The sequence below is a fragment of the Aedes albopictus genome, chromosome 3 (genome assembly GCF_035046485.1).
Source record: "Aedes albopictus strain Foshan chromosome 3, AalbF5, whole genome shotgun sequence".
Lineage (NCBI taxonomy): Eukaryota > Metazoa > Arthropoda > Insecta > Diptera > Culicidae > Aedes > Aedes albopictus.
The window spans coordinates 218726468-218739719 of NC_085138.1; the positions used below are offsets into that span (position 1 = coordinate 218726468).

Genomic DNA, 13252 nt, shown 5'->3' on the forward strand with positions numbered 1-13252 from the left:
TCAACATTTTTTGACGCCACTGTATTAGAATGCCACTATGTTGCCTTCACATAAATTTGACTGAAAAATATTCAAAATGCGAAAAAACTGCTGAATGTTTGAAGCATTGAGCGTCTGATTAAAAGCGTACGAATTTATGGATACTGAAAACTATGATTTAACTGAATAATGTTTGGTCATCAGCATTTTGTAAAAGGGAGCTGGAAGTTAAATTGTATTTTCTAGACTGGAGCTGTTAAATACACTAGTTTACAGCATTTTCGAGCTCGGTAAGCTAATGATAATTTTTGGTGTAGAATCATGCCCTGAGTTCGAAAACGCGAAGGAAAAAATTACAGTAGAGCGAATTTTTTTTCGACTTTCCATACAAGGTTGATGATTTGAAATCGATTTTTGTTCTAAGCAAAGTCACTCTCTTCATACATTTCATTCTCCGTAATCAATGCTCCAATTGAGCTGAATTTGTAACTCGCCTACATATGGTATGTCAAATAAACATTGAGAAAGAATTTTTAGATTGTTTTTTTTTTCTTATTGAAAAAAAAAAATTCTTCATATATTTTTGGAAATTTTGCTAAAATTTAAGGTAATCGTTCCTAAAACTCGCCAATATCTTGAATTTCATCAATCTGTCGCAAAACCTGCATTTAGATGATCGAATGGTAGGGTATTGGTTCCCTTCTTAAGCATGTGGCTCCAATTTTCATCCTACGAAAAACAAAGGATTGAAGCGCTGTTTGTTTTGTTTCTTATTTTTGTATTTTTTGTTAGAAGTGAGCACCCATGAAAACAAAAAGAACGGAATCAATCGGTACCGTAATCGCTTGTTTTCGAATAGGATGAATATGGGAGCGTGAGATTAATGATGGAACACATACCCTATTATATTCAGCTTTTAATTTACGGAAAATGTTTTCAAATTGGTTGAACAAAACGCAAGATATTTGAATTTTAGTAAATTCCATATTTACTTTAAATTTTAAAATTTCAAATTTTAAAAAGTTGTATAACTTGATATTGAATATTTAGTCGTTGATAGAAGTTCACGACTTTCGTTTTATTTGGTTAACTAGTGATTGAGTATGCATGGTTTCCCAAACTGTGGGTCGTGACCCCCCAGGGGGGTCGCCGGCCTTCATCCAGGGGGACGCAGTCGAATATTTTACTGTGACAGTCAACAACTGAGGGATTTTATATGGTGGGTCGCGAAAAGTACGTCTGCTGGCAAAAGGGGGTCGCAAACCTTCAAGTTTGGGAACCTGAGTAAGGAAATTGATCATGTCTAATGGGACCTTAAGTGTATGTGCTACCATAGTAGCTTTGTAATATTTCAACAGAAGCAACAAGAAGTTGACCTACCAGTTTATTCAGCAACAAAGTTGATGGTTCTTCAAGGATAATCGAATTTAGAAACATGTATTCAAATTTGCATAAACTTCAATCTTCACGTTTCATATTCTTCTCTACAATATTGGCGCTAATTGCTTTGATTTGTTTTCTGCTGTACACGTTTGGATCATCTATAACTATACCTTCCATTATTGCTGTTCATAGAAAGTGAACGAAAGTTATCGAAGATGGCTGAAAGAACAAATTGTTACGGATCTTACATTTGCCTATGTCCTTCATGCTCTTCAAGTTCTGTTCGTTATATTCCTTAAGAATGTTGCTCTGATATTCCATGTTCAACAATTCTTGCTTTGCTGTGAGATCGACGTCACGGTAGATGTTCATGAGATTTGATATTTTGTATTTTGCTTTTGAGATAAATGACTGAACTAGAAATCGAAAAAGAATAAACTTTTAAAATCCTTTACGATTTGTGAGGAAAAGGAAAAGCAAAAAGTTCAATATAATTTTCAATCATTATTTTTATGGGTTTTCAGTTGGAGCTGCGTGATAGCTTGTTTGTCAAGGCTGAACCCTTTATTCAAATTTCATCTCTACTATGATCAATGTTTAGAAGAAATAGGCTTTATTGCTGCCCCCTCCCGGTTTTTACATTGTGCCTAAGCAGTTTAAATCAAAGTTTTGCATTTTCCCTCCCATACATGTATTAACCCTCTAATACCCAAATTTTTTATTTATTTTATTTTATTTTATTGATGCACAAGGGGGTCATAGGGCCAAGTCTCCAATGCAAGTCCGAGAACTCGCATTGTCCATAATACACCTTAGAATTTGGGAGTAGGCATAGCAACCTCTTTAGCTCTGCGGCTTTTAAGTTTTGCGTGGCCTTAAGGATTGGGAAAGGTTGGAAATCGATGTGGTGTATTGAGCTGTAAGAGAATGTGTTGTTAGTTAAATGGTCAACGTAATTTACCTTTGGGTCGCTTGTTTGGGGTAAGCGTTTTGAACATACTGGTTTTGCTGAATTGCTCTTTCCTATTTTCGTTCGATCGTAATGTTTTTTTGTGGTAGGTAGTTATTTTGGTTATGTTCTTGAAGGGCTGCTTCTTCCTCATCGCCATCTCCATTGAAATACGATAAGCCTATGTCATTTGCTGTCTGCGGTTTCTAGCAAATCAGGCCAAACATGTCTAAAGGTCCTATCTGCAGAAGAGAGGCTCTCTTTGGTTTCTCTCTCTTTCGTTAATTTCTCAGCTGTTTATTTGAATTATGATTGTGTCCGTGCATAGAACGATGGTCAAAACAATCGTCTTTTGATTTGTACTGCAAAAGTAGTTGAAAAGTATACCATTACATTGCAATAATTGAAAGAGAAAGTGAACAAAGAGAGCCTCTCAAATGCAGATAGGACCTATTGAAATGTTTGGCCTGAAATCGTCTTCGTAGTCCAACTTCACCATCTTCTGCTACAATTGCTTCGTCGCTTTCTTAAATTCGGCTCTGTCATTACCAATGTCCTTCCAATTTCAACGAACATTCGTCCATATCCACCTCTTGTCTACCGCTGGATTTCCACGTGAAATAAGGTCTTTCAACTTTTTTCCCGGGATTTTGTAGATTAGTGCTTTATGCATGCTTCCTTTCCTGACACTTCGGAGCACGTCTTAGACATGGCTGAGTACAAACAATGCTCATCTCCAGCGATATTTTTTTACCAGCATCGCACCACCGTCGTACTGCATTACTTCCATTTTTACTGCTATCCCTGCTTATTGCTATCACTCATGATACTCAGATACATGAAAATATAAAAGAAATATTAGTAGCGCTTTTGGTGATACTTTCACGACGGCCATTCAGAATGGTTCAACGGATGCAGATGCGAAGATCATCCCTGCTGACTAGCAGCGTTCATCAAACTCAGTTGAAGATGAAACTTAAAATATACGAACACGAAGAGCAACAAATAGGCGAACGCGAATATTCTAAAAAAAAGAATGATCTTCCATCCGATCTTCAAGTGATCCTCACAAGCAACATCTTTCGTTCAGGCACTTTTGAATGTCCGTATGCAACTTGTTCTCACAAGAAATCTGCCTCGACCAAGTTGGCAGAACGCGCCCATACCCCTTTCTGAACCGAAGGGCAGGGTCTAATACCCAAATTTTTTATTTTGATCTAAATATCATTTTTCGTCATCTTAAATCGATTTAAACATATTTTGAAAGATGATTCTTTTTAATTCCCGATTTTGTAAATTTCGGTTTTTGATTTTCCTAATTTTTATTTTTGATCATCCCCCCACTTTTATATTTTTCCTGGAAGCCTATTCGGGATACGGATTTTTTGAGACGAAAACATTTTGAGATTTTATGACTATTGTTGAAATATTAATATTTTAATTTTTTTTTCATTGAAAATTTTATTTTCCGTGTTATTTTAAGGAAAATAATTTTAGAGTGTATTCGACTCCCTTAAACTGTTTAAATATGATAGAATGATTTGGGAAAAATTTAAAATATGTTAATTGTAGCGATCCAATACAAAATAAACAATGACTTCTGAAAAGTGACTTAAACATCAATTTTTCGATGATTTTTAAAAAATGTAAATACGTTTTAAAAGACACCAAAAACCATTATGAGATATACAGAACAGTCCTAAACATTAGCCAAAAATATAAAAATTTTGATTGTCCACGAAACAAAAATTACAAAAATGCTCAAACTATACCCCGTCTAAAGGCGGGATTGGGTATTAGAGGGTTAATCATTAGCCATGTCCACCCTCCACCCTCAGTCATGTGAAGTCTATGAAGCTATTACCGTCGTGCGGGGCTTCTTTTTACACTTTTTTCATAATTTTTCAACATTATGACATTAGGGGGATTCACTTAACTGCGTAAACCGCTTATTTAAGTTTATTCTGATTAAACGTCGCGATCACTAAGGCAATCTTGGATTATTTCATTCGCAATTTCATGAAACATTTCAAATCATGGCTTACGCAGCTATTTAAACTGTTTAGTGAGCCCCCTTATTATAACTCCCAGAGTAGTGAATGGATTTTAACAATTTTTATATATAACAATCGTGAGTGTGTATGTAGGATGTGTGCAAAATTTGAACTAAATCCATCAATAAACAAAAATGTTGTTCTTACACCAATCGGACACATCTCATATAGAACCGGATTGGGGCTACTTTGGACATTTTCAACTACTTGCCTGTATTGCCTGTATGCTGTATGTTACGTTGATACATCTTGAATGAATGGATCAACCCTTTGCAATTTATGAACTGTAGAAATAATGCTGTTATACGTTCTATATATTTTTTTGGTTTATTCGATGTTTGTTCGCGTCCTGACAAGCAATAAAGGGTCTGTTTGAAAAACAATTTCATCCAAATGAAGGGGAAATATTGCTTCATAATAGTCCAAGAGACATCAAACAGATTTGAACCATATTTTGATTTCCATAAATCCATACACAAAAAAGTGTCCAAAGTAGCCCCGCACGACGGTACTCGAAAGTTTAAAAATTTAGATGTTAGTGCGGAAATAACACGCAGCGGGCTATCACCGCATAGAAGATGCGTTTGATTGTGTGTTTGGTGTAGAGGTCACGGTGAATATCATTTGGCATTTTTCAAAGGTAGTCCGTGACATTTACATCAAATATTCGAAAAATAGCGGTTTTTCCGTGACTTTCTTGCAGAACTGGTGTAGCCGCACAAGTTTTTCATATATCATATTCTCAGGTTCAGCTTCTAAAATGAGCTGTAGGTGATGGAATTTAGATATGACGAAATGAATTTTTCAGCACTGGGACCAAGTAACAAAATTGTTGAAAATTTGATTTTTAGGGCATATGATTTAGAATTACTTAAGCTACTTGGAACATTCACCCAATTTTCTTAATGTTACATACAATTAACGAGAGTTATAGCACAACTTTCTTTTGATTGAACTGCAAAAAACGATAATAGTGTGCAGTCAGAGTGGACCATATGCTTGTTGTCAAGAGAAAAATGTGTATTGGTTAAAATCCAATAAATGAAATAGTTTATCATCAAAATGTGATATGTTTCTATATCGTATGGCTCCCTAACGTATTTTCTGATGAATATTGATCAAGTAAGTACGTGAATTTCCATTTTATTATGGTGATTATCGTATTTTACAGATCATCGTGGTGAAGCATATTGTGGCATTTCGCGTGCAGACAGAGTAGACCATGTGTCTCTAAGAAAAATAGTTGAAATTACCTTATTCTTCGTAATCCTTTCCAAATCAAAATATGTTTGTTTAGTAGCTGTTGGGCATTATATTGAAATGTACCAATACCCGTTTCATGAAGAAATTGATTTTACCGATTATTTAAGAATTGTGTACTTGGTTCACTCTGTCTGAACGAATTTTTGAAAAATGCCAGTCCTCTGAATACATTATTATGAACTGTGTAACTATTTACAATATTTCAAAAACGTACCGAACTATGAAAAAACATTCAAAGGTGTTAGCTATTGCATGTTCAAGTTAAGAATTCTTAAATAGCTCATTAATTGACTACCCTTTATGTGATATTGAACTGTTGTACTTGGTCCACTCTGACTGAACATAAAAATTGAAAATAGTAATCAACAGTGTGATAACAAAAAAAAATCAAATTTCAAACTTCATGCTTACATTATACACTACTCCTATTAACTATTGTCCTACTCGTGAATTATTTTTTCATCAAATATGTAAAAACTTGAGTGTGAACTGTAGTTGGTTGAAGATTTTCCAAAAACCGTTCAGTCAGAGTGGACTAAGTACCGACTGTTGTCGAATAACCGGGGTAAACTTTTAATTCGACAAACTGGTCACCCTACACCACGTTTCTCATTGAAATTTGGCAACTCTATTTTTGTTTTTGTTTTGATTTCCGGATTTGTTATGAAACATAATTTCAACAGATATTGCGGTGGTGCGAATGAAAAGCTCGTTCTTTTTACGATTGTTGCCATCCTCAGTCGATTCCGGTTGGTCTCGAGGCGGTTTGGGCGTCAAATAGCACCAAAACAGAACTTCCGGAATTAGCGTCTGCAAGAGGAGCTGCTGCGGGTGCGAGTATAAGCGCAATATTAAACTGTTTTGCATTTACAGTGGACATCACTGTGACATTTCAACACTTTTTAATTCGACATGTGTCGAATAAGCGGGGTACGAATTAAAAAGTGTCGAATTAAAACGTGTCGAACGAGCGGGGTAAGACGGTACAATCAATACGTGCGGCTCCGTGGTCGTGCGGCTAGGGTCACCAAGCTCTTAGTCGCATCGTGCTGAGGAGCGCGGGTTCGATTCCCGCCGCAGCTGTCAGGAAAAGTTTTCGGCTGTGCCACTGGGCGTTGCATGCTAGTCCGTTGTCTAGTGTCGTGCTTCCTTAAGGACAAGGTATTTGGAGTACATTGCTCAAAATTTCTAAAGCACCGTTTTTTAGAACCGTTGAACGGATTTGGATTAAAATGCATCACGCTGTTGACAACCACTGAACAATTAGCGTGATGCATTTTCATCCAAATCCGTACAACGGTTCTAAAAAACGGTGCTCTAGAAATTTTGAGCTATGTACTCCAAATACCTTGTCCTTAAAAGAGCGAAAAGCTCACTGGAAGCATTGAACGTGTCCGTACTTAGCAATTTCTCGGTTTCAAGCTTTATTTTACGTTTTTTCGCGATCAATACAGAGCGATGCTGCGATGAATAGTTATTAAGATTTATGGCAAAACATCAAGAACATTTGTTGAAGAATTCAAAACTTGAAGAGTAGCAAATTTTACAGTCGTTTTTTCTAGAAATTAGGTAAAAGACACATGGTCCTCTCTGACTTAACGCCGACCAAATGTACGACTCGTGCTGTAAAAATCATCATTCTGCACCTTGTTGCGTAATAGTAGTTTACGCAACAAGGTGCAGAATGAAGATTTTTACAGCACTAGTCGTACATTTATCCAACGACGCTTGCCGAGTGCTGTAAAAATCGAGTTCTGCACCGAGTTGCGTACAACGTTTTTTGCACCTTCATAAATTACCACTTGAGGATAGTTTTTAACTAAACTTTTTCATCAGACTGCACACTGATGTTCATAGCCATGATTAAGGAAGTCTGATCATAGCAGGTTATACTGTGCAGTTTTTTTCAAACCTGCGTCCAGAAAGCATCAATAAGTTGATCAAAACTGAAAACAGCAAATCAGTGCTGTAATGAACCATTACAGCACTGTTAATTTGGTCTGGGAAAGTAGGCTTTTTCCTGTCAGATTTGCGTGAGGTAAAATGGCCTATTACGATGAGAAGTTGCAAAAACTACTATTCAATCACTATTATTTTTTTAATAGATCGGTAAATCGGTGCCTGATGGGAAAAATTCGAGTGTTACAAACACATCTAGAAATTCACACGTGTATTTTGATCTGTGCAGGTACTTACGATCTCCTTCAAACAGTTTTGGCGGTGGATTTTTCATAGCTTGGTTGAAGTCAAGAAACGGTAAATCTAAAATCGAATCATTCGGATTTGCAGTTTCTGGTTTAGACGCGGTCGTCATTCCGTTTTCCATATTTCTGAGAACATCTAGTATATGCTGAAATGCAGATTTAAGCATATTTGTTGTATCTTTTAGATCGGCCTTGTTTCCCAATAAAACTTTTTGCTTCGCTTTTTCGGTGTTGATTTTTTCTTCTAATTTGCGATAATTATCAATTCGTCTGGTATTATATTAGATTGGAAAAAGGTTACTGATAAGTTATGCATATATGATCGTTTAAGCGCACTTCCTACCGTATTTCATCAGGAGTGAAATCATTGGCTAGCTCATCGTGACACATGTCAGCGATATCCGCCTCAATTTGTGCAATGTTACGTTGGTGTTCTCGTTTTTCCATATTTTTCTTCATTTTCTCACTATCACGTATTTGTTGTTTGACTCTGAAAAAAAGAAAATTTGTTAATTTTCAGCAATAATTCTTAGTAGATTGTGAACATAAACTAAAGGGCCCTTTAACGCTTCCCTAAATACCGTTACTTCGAACAGTCCACTTCCCCGAATAGATCATACTGTTACTGTCATCAAAATGAGGTTATTTATGAAACAAGTTGCAAAATGATGATTTTTTCAGTGCGAGTCAAGTTTTGCAACGAGTTGCATACACATTTTTTTTTGTCATTACGAAAAACGAGGTTTGATTAGGATTTTTTCTAGGTTCTTTTGCAGAATGAGGTACGACTGAGTATCATGGTCAATCGACCTTATTAAGCATGCAGTCAATCCTACATATCATCGGACACACACGAAAATCGAAGAAAAATGTATGTTGGTAAAAGTGCCGAAAAGTGGTACTATTCGGCACTTTTGTTTTGATGAATAATAAAAAAGTAGGTCATTTTAGCGCTCTTTTACTTAGTAAAAAGCTGACGTTTTCACAACGTAATGGCAAAATAGTTATTTATGTAACGAGTTGCAAAAAAGTTGATTTTTTTCAGCACGAGTCGTACATTTATCCAACGAGGCTTGCAGAAATCAAGCTAATACTCGATTTTCGTATTAAAAGTGGCACTGGCCAAAATAGAAGCAGTTTTGGCCATATTCTCAGCTTTGGTTTCTATTTTGGCCAATCGCATGTATTTCTTATGGGAGTGGCCAAATTAGAAGCACGCTGGCCAAAATAGATATATGGGAGCTGATTTTTCAAGAAAACATATTATTTTCTTCCAGTTTTTAATCATAATGTATGCTTTTCACAGCTGTTATCATCATAATCTACTAGTAAAAAATAATTTTATGCCGATTTAGATCGTAACAGGCTGAATACCGCACTATGGCCAAAACTCCGGGCTGGCCAAAACTGAAGCTTCCACCCTAGTATGATTTTTCATTTTCATTTTCATTTCATTTTGCAGCATTTGGTGATGCAATGAGGGCGCAAGTCAGTCCAAAGCCGATGATAGGGAGGGGTATTTTGGTGTGGGATTAGAGTGTTGGTACACACTTGACGATACCAATGCTATTCAGATGCAACATAATTTTATGGCTCGAAGTGAATCGCATACCTCCCAAAACAAAAAAAAAAAAACAAGAATCCACAAAATGCCAAGCTAGTCATAGAAAGAAAAGGCGCCCGATTGTTTATTTTGTCAATTATAACAAACGGAAACTTCAACCCTCTCCGACTCGCCAGTCACCCCGGAAAAAATGTCCCTACGGTTCTGGAAATTATATTATTCCCAATTTAATGACTAGTTTCCACTTTGTACGTACTGTGCAAAAAGACAGGACAAGTCAGGCCCTTGCACAGAAGTGGCGCCAAGGGAGGGGTTTTTCCCAATTTTGGCAAAAGGCGGAGGGGCGCCTAGTGTATGGAGCGTCAATGAAAGGAAGGGGGGGGTGGGGGTGGTTTAACACCCAAAACCCCACCCTCGTGCACGGGCTTGGGACAAGTAATGATCAAGTATTGTCGGGCCGCCACCAAACCGGACTTCGCACAATCAAGTCGCGACGCGACCCAACTCGCGACGTTTTTAAATCATGTCAAAGGTAGTGCGCATCCATCCCGTTGTTGTCAGCAACACAGCGCACTAGATGCGAAATAGTTGCGACCAAGAAAATGGCAATTTTTGATTGAATGTCGGTCTTGATTCCAACCGAATAGACAATAATGATTCCGCTTCGAAATTACTTGAGCGGTTCGCAGATGGCAAGTAAGGAAAAAAGTGTAACGCCAGTAACGCTTTCCGTGCAAATCAAATAAAGCTGTCACTTTTCCGCGCGGAAAAATAGTCCGTGTTATTATTAAGGAAAAGTGACATTTCTCCCCATATAAGCTATTTTACGAGACGTTTCAGAACAGCTGATCGCAGCAGCGGCGTCAACTGACAGAAGTCCCCGCACGTTTGTTTTGCTGGAATCTCGTGTAATTTTTGAAAAGGTACTTGTGCGACAAATTGGAGATATGAGAAATTGGTGCCAAAAAAGGCTCAAAAGCAGTCGCAGAAGCAATACAAATCTCATAAATTAATCAGGTATTTTTTTCGTTGCGATTGACTCGTTAACTTGCCGAAAAGAATTTAAATAAAAATTTCTAATTATTGTTTTAGCCAGTTTCAAAAACTACGCTTGACTTGCGCGCAGTCATTAACCATCATCAACCGGATGATGATTGAAAACGTAAACATCAGAGCGCGGAGTTCTGCCGTTTGACTAGCCTCATAAAATAGACTATAGATCAGTTGTCAAAATTACTTGCGGAAAAAGGAGGAATTTTACTTGAGTGCTCTACGTGGGATCTGGAAACTTAGCTTAAGCCTTTAATCGAATTCGACAATGATTTTTCATAAGGGCCTAACTGACTTGATCGATTTCTCTTCGTCGACTCTCTCTTTCGTTAATAACTTGATCAAAACAAACAAAATCATTATTCTTTTTGTTTCTTTAGCAACATGTAGTCGTCTTCTTCAACCAAAAAATCTTTGGAAAATTCAGTACACATTCTGTGATAACACAAAGAGAAGATCGATGAAGAGAACTCGAAAATGTCAGTTAGGCCCAAATGAAAAATCAGTATCAATTATTGTCCGCGTGGTCCTGTAGTACCCCTACTAGGTAAGAACCAGTCATTGCCATACATATTAAATGCTAGACATGACCCCATGTGCATATGTAAAAGATGTGACTTTCCTATTAGGCAATTCTCTCATCTCATGTTTGTCTTCAAAACCTTGTCAAGCTTAGAAAATTGAAGGTGTTAAACAATACATAACAAGGTTCGTATTCCCATAGAATGAGATGATTCATTCGCACTACAACACCATAGAAGATAATATCACATTGGCTGATTACAGTACAAATGCGAAAAATCTCCCTTTTCCCCCTACTCGCAACCCGGGGACGCGCCCTGCTGGATTTCGAAAGCCTCGGAGAATATTACAAACCTTCATTGGCATTCCCATATACTAACATTGCCCATTCAGGGGGCCTATTACCCTCCCTCAGTTTGTAATATTCTCACCAACTTGAAATTATATTTTTTTGCAATTTCTCATCGTAATAGGCTGTTTTACCTCACGCAAATCTGACAGGAAAAGGCCTACTTTCCCACACCAAATTAACAGTGCTGTAATGGTTCATTACATCACTGGTTTGCGTTGCGTAATGAACCATTACAGCACTATTTTCAGTTTTGGTCAACATTTTGATGCTTTCTCGACGCAGTTTTGAAAAATTGTGGCAACTGCACAGTTTAATCTATTATGATCAGATTTTCTTAAGCATTGGCTATGAACATCAGTGTGCAGTTTGATAAAAAAGTTTTGTTGAAAACTATCCTTAAGGTAATTTATGAAATTGCAGCGCAGAATGAAGATTTTTACAGCACGAGTTGTCCAACGAGGCTGGCCGAGTTCTGCACCGAGATGCGTACAACGTTTTTTGCAATTTCATAAATTACCACTTGAGGATAGTTTTTAACAAAATTTTTTCATCAAACTGCACACTGATGTTCATAGCCATGTTTAAGAAAGTCTGATCAAAGCAGGTTATGCTGTGCAGTTGTCACAAATTTTGAAACCTGCGTCGAGAAAGCATCAAGAAGTTGATCAAAACTGAAAACAGTGCTGTAATGGTTCATTACGCAACGCAAATCAGTGCTGTAATGAACCATTACCGCACTACTAATGTGGTGTGGGAAAGTAGGCCTTTTCCTGGCAGATTTGCGTGAGGTAAAACAGCCTATTACGATGAGAAATTGCAAAAAACGTTGTACGCAACTCGGTGCAGAACTCGTTTTTTCCAGCACTCGTCGTAATTATCCAACTCGGCAAGCCTCGTTGGATAAATGTACGACTCGTGCTGTAAAAATCGTCATTCTGCACCTTGTTGCGTAAACTACTATTCCCGGCACATAAATGACTTCGACAAAATGTTCGATATACTATGCAGCAGCATGATCAGTATAACTATATCAGATGACTTGAAGATCTGATTTTTACAGAATTGTTTGCCATTGATAATACGTACATTCAGCTATTCCAATCATTACTGCAAAGCACATCGGCTACATGCCTGATTTAAAAGCTTCCTGGAAGATATAATCCAAGCCCAGGGCTTGAGAGTAGAAGTACTTGTGATAAAAATTAAAACAAGATGTTTCTAGCACTACTTTTTTCGGTTCCCATTTGAAGTAACATTTTGTAGGGGCCCCTGAAATGTGGAGGCCCGGGATCATGCCTCGAGTTCTATTGCACTGAAGATGATGAAAAACAATCAGCATGTGCAGTGCAAGTGAGCATACACAATGATAGGTTTTTGTTGCAAAATATGAAGTAGAATCTGAGATTACCATCTTAGTAGCAACAGAGCAATGGCGGATATTTACCCGACCGTCCCGTCCGCCCTTAACCGTTTTTGGCCCTTCATATCTACACGAAAACGCTTGAAAGTATGCAATTTCCTTAGAAAATACTTTTTTTGTGGGAAACCACAATGTAAGACAAAAATAATTTATTGTACGATATTACAATATTCAGTAAAATTTCTCGTGTAAATGCAGTGAAGCGGTGTGTCAAAGCATGTTAAAACATGTATCATTCGAGAACTACGACAAAAAATTACTAAAATATTTATTTTTTTTTCGAGCTTTCGCCAGTAAAAACACTATGCAATGTTGATAATCTGGTCTCGACATGCTCATAAAAGTGTATGTCGGGCTCAGGAACATTTTGTCCGAAGACAGCATGAAGAAATTTGAAATAATTTGTAAGTTATAATCGTATAACACAAATTTCATAGTCATAGTGCCATCAGAAGATGTCATAAAACAAAATTCCGAAGTAAACTAGCAAAACCCAAAAAATGTTCTGCAAG

General features: G+C 37.2%; 1 protein-coding gene across 1 annotated transcript in view; it reads right to left on the reverse strand.

Annotated features, from left to right (window-relative positions):
• Positions 1-1352: 1352 nt before the first annotated feature.
• Positions 1353-13252, reverse strand: part of LOC109406264 (uncharacterized) — a 45075-nt gene continuing 33175 nt past the window's right edge. The window contains exons 8-11 of the mRNA XM_029877131.2: positions 8176-8322; positions 7825-8102; positions 1611-1778; positions 1353-1544 (exon numbers count right to left, since the gene is read on the reverse strand). Coding sequence (XP_029732991.2) covers positions 1438-1544; positions 1611-1778; positions 7825-8102; positions 8176-8322 — 700 coding nt within the window. The 3' untranslated portion in view covers positions 1353-1437. The remainder of the gene's footprint in view (positions 1545-1610; positions 1779-7824; positions 8103-8175; positions 8323-13252) is intronic.